Genomic DNA, 14,045 nt, shown 5'->3' with positions numbered 1-14,045 from the left:
CCAGTTGTGCAGTGGAGGTATACCCCACTCTTTCTGACTTTTTAGAGTATACCCACCTATCAGCCAAAAAGCCATTGGAATATACTGTACAGTATACCCACTTCCTTTCTACTGATGTACCTGGTAGTAAAACCACCTCATCAACTACCACTACACCACCATGTACGCCACACAGAAAACACCGGTAAACCCTGACCAAAAGAAAAAGCACATATCAGCATATCACTTGGGTTTTAGTGAGCAACACTCACAGAAACTATGATGCATCATAAAAACTTCTGATTTATTATGTCCATATGGCGGCATGCCTGATTAAATCAACTGCAGCAGTGTTTAAATATTACCACACAGTCTTTTGAGTTTAAATCAATCTGTCAGTTCATTTAATAAAACCAACCAAATGCCATCTTAGCTTGGAAAAAGCCCTGAATCATTCATTATCAACCCCAAATAAACATCACCAAACAAACCCATTACAGCCACAATTTGGCATCATAACGTGACTCCTTCGTGATTAGACTAAGCTCACATCACGTTACAAATGACCTGATTTTCCTGCAATATTAAGTAGACCATGTGCTGATGGAAGTCTTGTTTACCAACATACAGAGCTTGGAAGACTTGCACACTACATCGCCACTGAATGGTCTGCTGTGTGGTTTTGGGTCAGTCAGAGGGTGGGAAATCAGTGCAGATTACTGAACACATTCCACAGGGCAGAAACTAGAGCCTCTGTTTGCAAAGCATTATCATTTTTAACTTGTGTACATCTAACTAACCACCACAGACACGCCAGCAGAGGGTATAAGGAAGAAACAGTCAATTATTTGCATTACATCCAGGGCCATAGCACCAAATTCTGGGCTCTATGCATAAACCGTTGTGGTATGCCCCCCACCCCTCTCTTGATCCATGTCTCTCTCAAGCACCGTTTTTAATTTTATCTTTAACAAAGTCCGTTTTTTTTCCTTTTTTGGAACCTCAATTTCCATTTCTGGAGGAAGGACATAACAGTGCACATTGGTGCCACAAAAGCCACAGTGTTTTCATCACAAGTCATCACATATCGCCGCTTTGTCAGTTTACTTTAGTGTCTACATATTACACTCTTGGTATCCTCCTGCATCTGCTGCTGACGTTCCATAATGTGGAAACCAACACGAGGATGTAAACAAAACAACATGGTTAGGATTATGCAACAAAAGCATGTGGTCAGGTTTAGAAAACGTAATGGTTTGGCTCTACAATCATACAGGAAGCGAAAATAGGGCTCCTGAGTTTAAGTTCGGGATTCATTGGACCCATCCACCACCACTCCCAACCACCCTATAAAGGCCTTCTGGCTCCTTATATGAAGTGGCTACCTGCAGCATTCCAACTTGACAATGTCCAGCGGTGTATCATATGGCCGCAATAGCTTCTGTCTAGCTGCATTACCAACTAACACCCCACTCGGCGTATCATAGTGCCGTAACAGACGCCGTCCCATATAATAACACTGCAAAACCTTCCATCCATCTGCAAAACAAACTGACGCTGCTCTGTGTTGTATCATACCACTGCAAAGGTGTTGGTGTTTGTATCTTATGCCAAATGCACTGACAAAATGGTGGTATTTAATGACTTCCAAATAAGAACAAGCTGCAGGCAGTCACTCACTAAGCTCAGGCTGCATTTAGAGACAAATCCCTGTGCCATAACTATTTTGCGCTTTCAAGGGGTGAGCACAGCCTCAGAGAGCTTCCGCTATTTTTCTGATTCAAACTTCAAACTTTTCATTCCAGGCTTTTCGAGGGTCCCAATCCCATTGGGGTCTTGAGTAATCCATCCCATTTTTCACCAACTATGATGCCCCTGATTGCACCACTACAGGTAGGATCACCACTGGTGGCCCCAGGCTTTTTGTTCTTGGACTTTTCAGAGTTGCCCTCTGCAGTCATTATGGTTGATGGTTTACCTCATTCATTCACAGAAGCAGTGTGAATGCCTAATGTCAAAGCAAGTATTAGACTCACAATATAGGTAGATTGATGTTTTTTTCCTACGTTTTTGACAGTCACTTAAGTCTACCATATGAACTGACAGAACATACAGCTGCTGATAGTCAGTGTCTGCCTTTGGAGGACTCGGTTCAGTCTTTATGTTTAGTTTATCAAGTGGAACCAAAGGTTCCAAGTTCTTCTCTGTGTCCATGTCAGACATAAAGATGAACAAATAGGTTATAAAGCACACATTTACATGCAAATATACACGTCCAGCCTGTAGCGAAGCTACCTGAATAAACACGCAAGCCCCCTCATTGTCAGCTCGTTTTGACGCCCAATCGTGTCTGCACGCACTTTCACCACCACTTACTTACCTTTTTCGTGCTCTCTTTCTTCTTCTCCTCCTCATGTTGGAAAGCAGGCATTTGCAGAAAGTCCTCTTCACAGCAGATGAAGCTCACTGTGCATCCCATCCGAGCAAAAAAGCCAGAGCGCGCACACGTCCTAACCCATTCAAACCAAACTTCACCGCTCGGTTTCCCGTCTTTCACGCCTCAGCTGTGGGGTCTTTATTGTGACTTTCTGCGGCTCAAACAAGCGACAGGTCTGCGCAGGCGGTATGGCATCATTGCCGATGTCAGTCGAGCATTGTAAAAGAGTTTTGATGTTTCGATGAGTTTTCCCGCACTTGTTTTCATGCACCACGCGTTGACTGATTGGCGTACTGAGGTGAAGTGACTTCCCTCTGCAGACACTCTGTGGAGACAGACAGGTAGCCTGCAGCACTCTCTCTCTCTCTCTCTCTCTCTCTCTCTCTCTCACACACACACACACACACACACACACACCTGTGGTTTCCATATGTGATTGGTGGTTCAGTCTGTCACTCAAAATCAGAGGGGCTTGATTGTTCAAACTCTTGCTCAAACTTTTTACCCCCACCCACCGATCTATGACAAAATATGATATGGTGTGAAAGAAAAGAACCTAATAATCACTTAAACATAACTTTTTATCAGGTGTTTTGACATTAGCTGGTGTGTCTGTTGGACCTAAAAGTCCATATGTGGCAAGTGCTCATAGATAACCTCCAGTCCCAGTTGATTCGCCAAACCACTGGTATGAGATCAGTCCTTGTAGTGCAAAAATCCCTGTGGCAGCACTGAAGTTTAAAAGCTGTTTTCTCATCATGCAATTATGGCGTCCTCTGCTGGGTGATTCGTGAAGTAATGGTGAGAACCGATAAGGATACTTTATCAACGTTATTGTTTTGTTGAATTTTATTTAATACATTATTATTTTATTATTATTATTATTGTTATTATTATTATTATTATTATTATTATTATTATTATTATTATTATTATTATTATTATTATTATTATTATTGACATTCAATTTCATATTTGTATATTTGTGAAGTAGTAGTGAGAAGTGATAGGGAAACTTTTTTTTTTTACCTTTTTTTAAATTGATGAATAATGAATGAATAAATTATTATTATTATTATTATTATTAGCAGTAGTAGTAGTAGTAGTAGTAGTAGTAGTAGTAGTAATAGCATTAAAAATCCAATTTCATATTTGTAACAAGCCGAAGTAAGGGATTGTTTTAGAGATACAGTAGGCTTTTTAGTTGACGAAAAATTAAACTGTTTTGTTTTGTTGCTTGCCTTTTTATTTTATGGTATATTATATTTGCTGCCAAGGCTATTTTATTCATATGTAATATCTGTTAAAGTTGAAAAACTCCAATAAAAATATTGATTTAAAAAAAGGATTACAAATTCTGTTAATAGATTCTTTCCTCTATAGTGTTTTTATTAAATCATTAAATGCAGTGCCAACTTTGATATTAAATGAAATGAGCAATGTACAAGGTCAGTGGGAAACAACAAAACACAGATTATAAAAATATTATTTTACTCTTCATCACAAATATGAAAACTGAAGCTCAGATGATGACTCTTCACCTTCCTTGTTAAAATGAGTTCAAAGAAAAAAATCTATGTAGCCACATTATGACTGTTTTCTTGATTCTTATGTCATTCGTAAAAACATGATATACTTGCTTTTCTTTGGAAGTTTTAAATCTGGCTTTTATATGTACTTACATTTGTTAAAGCAAAAGTTTCAAACCTGTCTTGCACTCATTATACACCAAACATTCATAAAAATCCACATTTTTCATTGAAATGCAACATGTGGATTCAAACACATCCGCAAAAGCAAATCAAACCGAGTTTTTTCACCCTCTTTCCACAAAGTGTAGGTTTAGTTGTCGGTCTGGTACCAGAACAGTGCGGTTGATGCTTTTCAGCTCTTTGATTGTGGGGTCTGGTTTGATTTCAAAGTGCCTGATTACCTGGAGGGGAAAGAAAAATATGATGTTATTAAAGTAACTTTATGATTCGACCTCAGACCATACAGATACATTAGCCCCCTTATTAGTTGCATTAAATACAAAGAAGTTTGCAGGTGGATAATTTTCAGTCAAATATTTTGCTCACTTGCTCATGTTTCTTGCCAAAGGCAGGCAGAAGTCATGTTCATGGACAAGAAAATGTATGAAAGTTACTTTGAGTCACGTTTATCTACATTATGTCACTTCATTAAATAGCCGCAAGTCACATTAAAGTAATAGAACGTTAACTTGCTAACTTACAATAAGATGAGTTGACTACCCATACAGCTACTGTGGCTAACATTATGTAGCAAATTCAAAAATTCAATCACAAGGTACATTTTGGGGTAAATTTGAACCAGAATGTTATGATGAATCTGAGTTCATCTCTCAATATATACATTTTTACTTTGATGTTGCTTATTTAGTGATAAAAACTTAATGTTAAGTCAATCTGTTTGTCACATGGAATTATACACAGTACAGCTCCAGTGAAATGTGATCACAAAAACTCATATCCTTTCACTGTGCAAAATGATAAAATACAAATATTTTTCTTTCATTTGTGTGATAAGAAACCTAACATCATCACTCCAAATGAACCCCTTTTCAATTCACTTTCCTCCAAGATTAATTTTCCTCCAACATTCATGCCTCCTTTCAAAGCAGTGTCACTTACCCGAAACAGAACCAGATACATCTCAAGCTCAGCAATCCGCCGACCTACGCAGCCTCTCACTCCAAAGCCAAATGGAATGGATCCAAAGGGGGTTGGCCTATCACGACCATCACGTAGCCATCTCTCTGGCTTAAATGTAGACGGCTCTGGGAATGTGTCCTCATCATGACTGATGGCATAGTGACATAACGTGAAAGGGGTCTGGAGAGACAACAGCCAATAGCAAAAATAGTGAAACTCAGACTTTTGTAAAATAAGTTATGATAAAAGTACACACAAAACAAGCACAAAAAGCCTATAATGTTTTTTTAAAAAAAAAAAACAGACCCACTTTCTTTGAAAATTTATATCCACCGATGGTAACTTCCTTTTCTGCAATCACCCTTGCATTCAGAGGAACCACAGGGTACATCCTGCAAAACAAGAATGATTCATTTCATTTCATTATGTTTAGTCTAAAACTCTAGCCTGGCTAAAGACCAAGCAGTCAGGAAATGACTATGCAGGACACAAGAAGGGTACTAATGGAAGGGTTAATGACAAATAAACAATTTGTGACATGATGAGCCTTGCAATAACCTAATAATAACTGCCAGCCAACTTGGGAAAAGAGAGACTTTCAAAAGAAACTTTGACCACATCTGGAGAAAGCTCCTTGACCTTGAGGAGTGAATGAAGATCCGGTTGCCTGCTAAAAGAGAACTGGATAGATTTAAGAGAAATCGCAGCGCGGGACCAAGAATGCTTTCAAGGTGTTCTTCAGATATCATGTTCACGAGAATGAGAATGATGCAAGGTTACAGCAACCTTGACCTTTGATCACCAAAATCCAGTCCAAGCGGACTTTTGTGCCAAATCTGCAGAAATTCCCTCAAAGCCTTCTTGAGATATTGTGTTTACCTGAATAAAGTGAGCCACACGCTACATGATAATCAGGTTGATTTTGGGCCTGATTCCCCCCTCCTGACCAAAGTCAGCAAAGGACCGATTATCTGATGGTTCTAAAGATTATCTCGCCAGACTTTCCTGTGGTGTGAGGTGTGTTATGAGTGATTTTATCCTCCTTAATCTGCTCAGAAGACAATCAGGACCGCCCCGATTTTGAAATCGTAAATTTTAAGCATGTTCAATATTTATGATCAGAAATACTGTTGTGTGGGGGCAACACCAAGGACAGCCGAGCACGAACTCTATGGATTGTTACATGGAACAGAACAATGGCTAATCAGGAAGCAAGCTGACTTAAGACGGAAGTACAACAAACAAGAGACATGGCAATAGTGATAAACGCGATGCATAAAGTGAGACGGACCTCAGAAATGGAGGACCAACTCATTAATTTGTGCAAGCAACATGAGTGTTTCTACAACCTATTCTGTAAAACACAACATGATCAAACTGATAAGGAGAGGAGTTGGACAGAAATTGCTACTGCAGAGGCCTGCCATATTTGTTTACCAAAAAATCAAGTTTGACCGCACAAGATTTCTGGTTGGTGGATGGAATCTGTAACTTTGAGGTGTGTTGTGTTGGTCATCTTGTTGTGCACCACACACAATAAGAACAAAACTGTTAAATCTGTCAGCATTTGTCATTATGTGAGTGTCTCTCACATTTTCTAAACCAGTTAAGATTTCAAAAATCTTGTAGTGTGTGCCAAGCTTAACACAAACAGGGTCACAGTGACCTTGACCTTTTTACATTTGACAACCAATATCTATTCAGTTCATCCTTAAGTGCAAATGTATGTTTGTGCCAAATTTGAAGAAATTCCCTCAATCCCTTAAGATATCGCATTCAGAGACATACATATGGACAGACGGACGCATGGACAGACAACCTGAAAACAAAAAGCCTCCGCCCATGGCTATCGCCAAAATGGAAGCATCAAAACAAAACAAAATCATATCTAGATTACCTTCCCTGTATCATGTTTGTACATGTTTTTACATGGTGGTCTGTAGAAGTTGAACACCAGCAATCAGAAGTTTACATGCTGATCTGTGTGACCACTCTCACCTCAGTGCTTCCTTGATTACAGCCTTTAAATAAGGCATCCGAGTGACCTCCTCAGCAGAGGGGATCTGGTCTGCAGGCACCATTGTGGACACTTCTTTGTAGAGTCTGTCCTGGGTTTGAGGGTTCTGGGACAGCAGGTGCAAAGTCCATGTGAGGGTATTGGAGGTCTTGATAACAAAGAGACATTATTAAGTAAACATGCAGAGAGATGCATACCTGAACAAATATGTACCTCAGATGCATGTATAAGAAAAATTTGGAATCTGAATGATAGCCCAGCTTATGTTTTGACATTTCATGATGATGTGATCTCAGAAAGTCATTTTTAATAAATCAGGATTAGCAAAAGACGTATTCAGAATGAGTGATGGCATGGCTTTGGAGGCTAAGTTGTTCAGGGGAGATATCTTGAAGCATTTTTACTTCCTTACAGTATTCTAATGCTTAATAAGTGAGATGAAAAACAGAGACAGAATAACATGCCAGAGCATGACACTGATTTAAAAGTCCAGTGTGTAGGATTAAGGGGGATTTATGGGCAGAAATGGTATATAATATTAATTACCATGTTTTCAGTAGTTTTCCATAGAGAAAGATTTATTTGCATTTTCACATATCACATTTTTGCGTCGGCTAACGTAGTTCCCCTCAACAAGTTCTCATCCCAACTCATCACATGGGTCTGCTCTGTCAGTGACCTTCTGCATCTACTTATGATGTTTTAGGTATGCCTCTGGATTTTATGCGCAGGCATCCAGTTCTGTCTGGCCACATTCTCAAGTGATGCCACCCATGTGTGTTGCATGTGGACGCAACCAGTGTGGTCCAGCCATCCAACAGCGGAGAATTATAACACCACTGGTTCTGTCTAAACATGTTCTCATCTGGTGCCATCCAGCTGTGTTCCGGTTGGACGTGGAAGGTGGCTTTTGGCATTACACTCATACGCTGAAAGCACTTACAAAGCGGACATATTTGACGAGTTCGGAGTGAGCACAGACTGTTCCCATTCATGCTTGGCACATTGGTTTCAGTTGGTTGCAATCCGCACTCTCACCACTAGATGCCACTAAATCCTACACACTGTACCACAGTCTCCCATGTCACCACAATATGTCTTCTCCACTGGTCTTAGGCATAAAAACCTGGCTTGATTCTGGGAGTGAGCCTGAATTATTGATTCATTTGTTTCTCTTTAAGGATAGGGTGTCACATTTACCGTGTCCATTCCGGCTAGTAGAAGTTCAGCAATGCTGCCATACACGTCTTTAGTGCTCAGCTTAGTGTTTGAGAGCAGGTATGTTAGGTATTCACCCTCCACATGCTGGTTGTTGACCACTCGCTTCTGAATGACGTCCATCTTCTGGTCGATCAACTTTTTGGCTAAAATAAGTGCTTCAACAATTAACAATTAACTCCAAGTTTTAAAAAAGGATAATAAAAGCATTTGTTATTCATTTAAAAAAAAAAAAAGGTAAACAGTAGATATTTTGGAAAAGACAGCCCTTCAGGTGGCGGTCACTCGCTTAATGGCAAAAGTAGTTTCATAGGCTGGGAGTTCTAAAGCTCATTAATTCACAAGTACAATGCAGTTGTTCCGTCAGTACAAACACCAAAGTGTGAAAACAACACCTGGCTATAGCAGGCCTTATGCATGATGATGATGGCTGACGCTGTCACAAATCCTGCCTCATCCTTTGTCCATTCAGTCTTTGATTCTGCCAGATTTTCCCTGTCTAACACACCAATGTTAGCAGCAGATCCATAGCAGAGACAGTCAAATCCCTGTGAGGTTTAAAGTTCAACCCAGCTAACTCCTCAGCTGTGTTTTCCTTCTGTCCAACTCACCAAAGCTGAAGATGCCTTCCCAGCCTGCGATGTAGCGCCCCCAGTAGGGCAGCAAACTGCGGCTCCACTTGGGCAACATGAACACAATTGTGTTGTTGCTGAGCATCTGGTTTATGGAGTTGATGAAGTCTTGTGTACCTGCAGGGATTTCCTTCTCCAAACACCCGAGCCTGCTCTCAAACAGGATGGAGGCAATACCTGAGTGACAAAGGTTAAAATTTAGGATGAGAAATTATTCAGAACCCGTCTATAAAATAACTCTCCATAAGGCTGAAATGTGACAAAACAGTAATATGTCATTATGTAACCATATCAGTTTAATTTTATTAATTAATGCATCGATACCCGAAAATAAAAATCAACATTTTTGTTTGATTTGAATGATTTTACTGTTCATTTTTAATAAGGGCACAGGATTTCAGAGGTCTAGTGTATAGGACTTAGTGGGATCTAGCAGTGAGGTTGCAGACTGCAGCCAACTGAAACGTGTTTGTCAAGGTTCTACAAAAATGTGCATAAGCAAAAGGCTCTATTTAGCGCCAGTGTTTGGTTTTTCCTTCTGGGCTACTGTAGAAAGACTATGGTGGACTCTGTGGAAAAGGACATGCTCCATGAGTAGATATAAATGGTTCGTTTTAAGGGAACAAAGACACAACAATTCTTAGTTTCTGGTGATAATATATAAATGAAAACATAGTTTGAATATTATATGTATAGTGTCTGCCAATATATCCCCGTTAATCCTACACACTGGATCCTTAAATAAGCATGCACTGTGTGTTGCATCCATAAACACAGGCTGAAGTTGGATTAATTTGTTGGGACTATTTTTCTGTACTTTACAAAGACACATCAGCACATGTTGCTTCTCTGAAGTCTGCTTGGACGCCTTACTAGCTGCTAATAAACTGTTATTTCTTTGCTATTCTTTAAAACTACAAATACCGCCATGTGGTTACATGCCTCTGCGCACTGGTCAAGTTGTTTGTGAAAACATGGATGCTTCACACACAAAAGATCTAAACAGTCAGTGCAATTTTAAAGTGATTTTTGAGGGTTTCTTGAGTTATGACCACAACATGTTGTATGAGGTCACCATGACCTTAACCTTTGACCTTTGGCCAACAGATTTGGCCAACAGAGTACAGGTGGAAACTTGTGCAAAATTTGAGGATACTCCTTCAAGGCCATCTATAGATATTGTGTTTACAATAATGAGACAGATGTAAAGTCACAGCGACCTTGACCTTTAAACACTAAATCATCATTGAGTCCAGGTGAATGTTTCTGTCAAAAGGTGTTCTTGAGATATTGCATTCACAAGAATTGGTAATGTCACTGTGACTTTTGACCACCAAGATCTAATCGGGTTATCCTTGAGTCCACTGGAACATTTGTGCCAAATTTGGAGTAATTCACTCAAAGTGTTCTTGAGATATCGTGTTTACATTAATGTGATGAATGCAAGATTCCTGTGACCTTTGACCACCAAAATTTAATCAGTTCATACTTTAATCCAAGCAGATGTTTGTGCTAAATTTGAAAGAATTCCATGAGGGCATTCTTAAGATATTGTGTTTAAAGGATATGTCGGATATACAGACGCTCGGATGTACAGGCGTACTTACAGACAACCCGAAAACACAATGCCTCTGGCCACGTGCATCGCCGGTGCAGAGGAATAAAAATGTGGGGTATAAGTATGTCAAACAATATCGAATAATCAATAAATAAATCTCGGTTGACCTCTCATAAACGCACATCCTGAGTGTGAAGCTTACTTGTGAAAGGGTTTCTACATACCTTCGAGTGCAAAATAATAGAGCTCATTGGCCACGTCGGTCACCATGTCTCCTGTCGAGCTGCACTGACGCAGGAAGTTTATCCTCTTGATGAAGTCTGTAACCACACCATTGATGACCCCACCATACAGCACAGAGTCCTTCGGATGCAGCATGCGCTTGTTCAGCATCACCCGCAGGTTGTACCACTTCTCCCCATCCCTTGGAACAAAAATGCAGTCACAATGAAAACCCAAAAAAATCAAAGATTGAAGAGGACAGAGGATACTATTGGAACTGATTCATCTGGACAAAGTGTTGAGTGTGTTTATTAACAAGTTTGGCATGTGGTTGGATTTGGAGAGGGTAGCCAAATGTCAGCAATGTGTATCTTGCAGGTTAATAATTAATAAATAAACTTAATGATTGTTTGTCCAGTTGATACTGAGTTGTGAAAAATGAAGATAACAGTATTCGGAATTATAAGGGAATATTTAGACATTTTGAGAAATATGCTTATCCACTTAAGGGTGAAAGCTCAGATAAGTGAGTGACTAAATGGACATTTAGTTGAGAATATTTTGTCCCGTGACGGTTCCCAGGTTTAGTGAAAAGCTGCAGTGCTTTTACGAACTGCAGTTACTGTTCACTTCAGTGAAAACAGTGAAAACATTTTCAGATCCCAGCTTCTGTTGGCTTTCTTTCCCTGCTATATGGAGTTGACCTCAGATAAATATTTTTAATTTTAAAATGTTATTTAGTAGTTTATAATTATTACAAGCAGTTTTAGTTTATTTAGTTTGTTCACTTCGAGCTACTACAGGGAGTTTTTAAATGGTTATGAAACAGTCTCAGTTTAATACTGATGCCTCTTTAGCAACTCATGATGTAATAACTTTGCATTATGCAGAAACTTAAACGTATTAAAGCTCATAATGTATGAAAACCATTAATACACTGGGTGAGTCTTAGCAAGTAAAATAATAGTCCCAAACATAATTATTCCAGGTACTTTAAATGTTAGCTGATCCTATGTATGTAGCATCTAGCTATGTAGCTATGCTACACTGTAAATTTAATATATATTTTATCAACATTTCTCAAAGGATAGTGTATGTGTGGTGACTTTGTCATCACCAGTTGGAGGGGGAGTAGAAACAAGAACAAAATGTACATTTATATTTATACTTTAGAGTTTAGATATATTTATTTTATATTATTACTTATGTTTAAATTTAATTGATATATTCTACACTTTCCTACTTCTTTTAAGACTTTTGAATGGGACCATCTGTAACTAAAGGCAATTTCCGCTCGGAGATCAATAAAGTGTTTCTGATTCTGATTCTGAGGTGGATGGCAAGCCTATCACCTGGGTAAGACTGCTTCAGTCTGAGTTTTTCCAGCAGGTCACAATCAACCCACCTCCTCACATGACAGGACTTTACCCTGGAAAGCTCTTAAGTAAGTTTTTCAAAGTTTTACAAGAAACTGTTTCGACACTGGACGGTGGCCGCAGGAGAACGGGTGCGGAGCAATTCTGAGCAATTTATTCAGTATTTCAGTATAATTCATTATTTTTGTCTCACTCTGTGAAAGGCCCATAGCCGAATCCTCTCATGTCGCGATACTCTTTCCACACAGACATGTCTCCTCGGGTGGGGAACTTTTCATCATTCCTCAGTACTTCCTCCAGGAGCTTTGCAGTGTTCACACACACTTGTTTTAATCCATCTCTGTATATGGGTCCATACAGCCGTTTCTCATAGATCTGATGGTGGGCAAATACAAGACAGATGAGGCAAGAGAGGACAGGCACCCAATCAATCTTGAAAAAGCATGAGAAAGTAAAGGAACTTATACATTTAAATGAGCCAACAAAGTTTAAATATCTGTCACATCAATGAAATGTTCTGTGATGTATAATGAAACATATTTAATGAGCAGATATCACTAGTGTGACTGAATGTTGTTCACCTTTTAAAGAGAAGTCCTGTAAATAATCCTCTCCTCTGTGGGAGTAAGATAAAACTGTTCTCTGAGGTTACTATGGGAACAAAGGAAATCCGCCCAGCCAGACATTTTCTATTACGCACTGTCCCTGTGGGCAAATGCAATCACACCCTAATTCCTGAAGTAAATTTTTTTATATGTCAAGCAAGTCAAAGCAAAGTTAGAGCCCATAAGGCAGTGTCACTAAATTTACCACCCGCGGGCCAAATCTGGCCCTCAATAGGGTGCCGAGCAGCCCCCCAACCATTTTGTAATTCACAATAAAAATGAAGTGATTCACTCTGGGAATTGTTTTGAACTTTTACAGTTTCCAAACAGAGCTTCTCAAATAAAGTGCCAGTGGTCGATCCCCTACATCCCCCAACAGAGGTCCTAGCTAAGCCCCTAATGTCCTAAAATCCACAAAACGGCCTAAATCCGAGAAACGGTTTCACATCCTGGAAACTTTCTGAAATCCTAGAAGTCCTAAAATCCTAGAAATGGACTAAATTCCTAGGGAATCCTAAAACTAGAAACATCCTGAAATTCTAGAAATAGCCAAAAACATCCTGGAAACGTTCTGAAATCCTAGGGACATCCTAAAACTGTGGAAAAGTCCTGAAATCCTAGAAACGGTCTTAAATTCTAGAAATGTCCTGAAATATTAGAAAAGACCCAAATTCTCATTAATTTCTTAAAATCCTAGAAATGTGCTAAAATCCTAGAAATCTCCAAAAAATCACAGACATTCCAATGTCCTAGAAATCCTGGAAACATGTATGGGGCTGCTGCGACTGGCCTCTGTCCTCCTGTTGTTTTGCAAAAGTGGCCTCCAAGCAAAGCAAGTTGAGTATAGCTGCCATGAGGGATTTCTGGAATGTGTGCAAACAGTCATGCGTCGCTGTGTGTCATCCAGAAACCATGCAGTACAGCCTGCCGTACCTGTAGCTCATGCATACGGTTGTAGAAACCCTGAAACACCATCCTGTATATTTGCACCAAGAGACTGACATGAGGGAGCTCCTCTTCTGTCCGAGGCTTTTCTTGGAAGGCAGAGAGGGCCCCCTGGACAGAGGACAGTTTTCCAGCCCCACTGGAGCAGACTCGGGCCACAGCATTAGGACACGGCAGCAGCCAGCTGCCATTCCTTCGAGTCACACCTCGGGAAATCCATGCAGCCATGGTGAGAGCAGAAAGGAAAATTCACAAGGCTTCTGTTATATCCAAGAGTCTAGCTGATTAGGGAGGGGCCATGTCTCACACAATAATTAACCCTTCCAGCACACCACTCTAGGACCAACCAAGAGCAAGGGCTGGGCCAGTCTACCCAAACATCTG

At 39.8% G+C, this 14,045-nt stretch overlaps 2 protein-coding genes across 9 annotated transcripts in view; both read right to left on the bottom strand.

The window, feature by feature from the left end:
* The window catches only part of tns1b (tensin 1b), a 217,433-nt gene extending 214,689 nt beyond the window's left edge, over window positions 1–2,744 (bottom strand). For all 8 annotated transcript variants that reach the window (XM_088082949.1, XM_088082959.1, XM_088082948.1 and 5 more), the window contains exon 1: window positions 2,360–2,744. In XM_088082949.1, coding sequence (XP_087939075.1) covers window positions 2,360–2,458 — 99 coding nt within the window. In that variant the 5' untranslated portion in view covers window positions 2,459–2,744. The remainder of the gene's footprint in view (window positions 1–2,359) is intronic.
* A 1,036-nt stretch (window positions 2,745–3,780) lies between these two features.
* cyp27a1.1 (cytochrome P450, family 27, subfamily A, polypeptide 1.1) lies at window positions 3,781–13,924 on the bottom strand. Its single transcript, XM_042494979.2, has 9 exons — window positions 13,650–13,924; window positions 12,305–12,486; window positions 10,738–10,937; window positions 8,935–9,132; window positions 8,306–8,469; window positions 7,087–7,253; window positions 5,399–5,480; window positions 5,068–5,268; window positions 3,781–4,349 (listed from the first exon to the last, which is right to left on the bottom strand). The coding sequence occupies exons 1-9, from the start codon at window positions 13,887–13,889 to the stop codon at window positions 4,233–4,235; spliced, it is 1,551 nt and encodes a 516-aa protein (XP_042350913.2). The 5' UTR covers window positions 13,890–13,924; the 3' UTR covers window positions 3,781–4,232.
* Between the last annotated feature and the right edge of the window lie 121 nt (window positions 13,925–14,045).

This window comes from Plectropomus leopardus, chromosome 10 (genome assembly GCF_026936395.1).
Source record: "Plectropomus leopardus strain MGB_pleo_1.0 chromosome 10, ASM2693639v1, whole genome shotgun sequence".
NCBI lineage: Eukaryota > Metazoa > Chordata > Actinopteri > Perciformes > Serranidae > Plectropomus > Plectropomus leopardus.
Note: the sequence above shows the minus strand (reverse complement) of the source record. Positions and strands in the feature narration are given on the sequence as shown.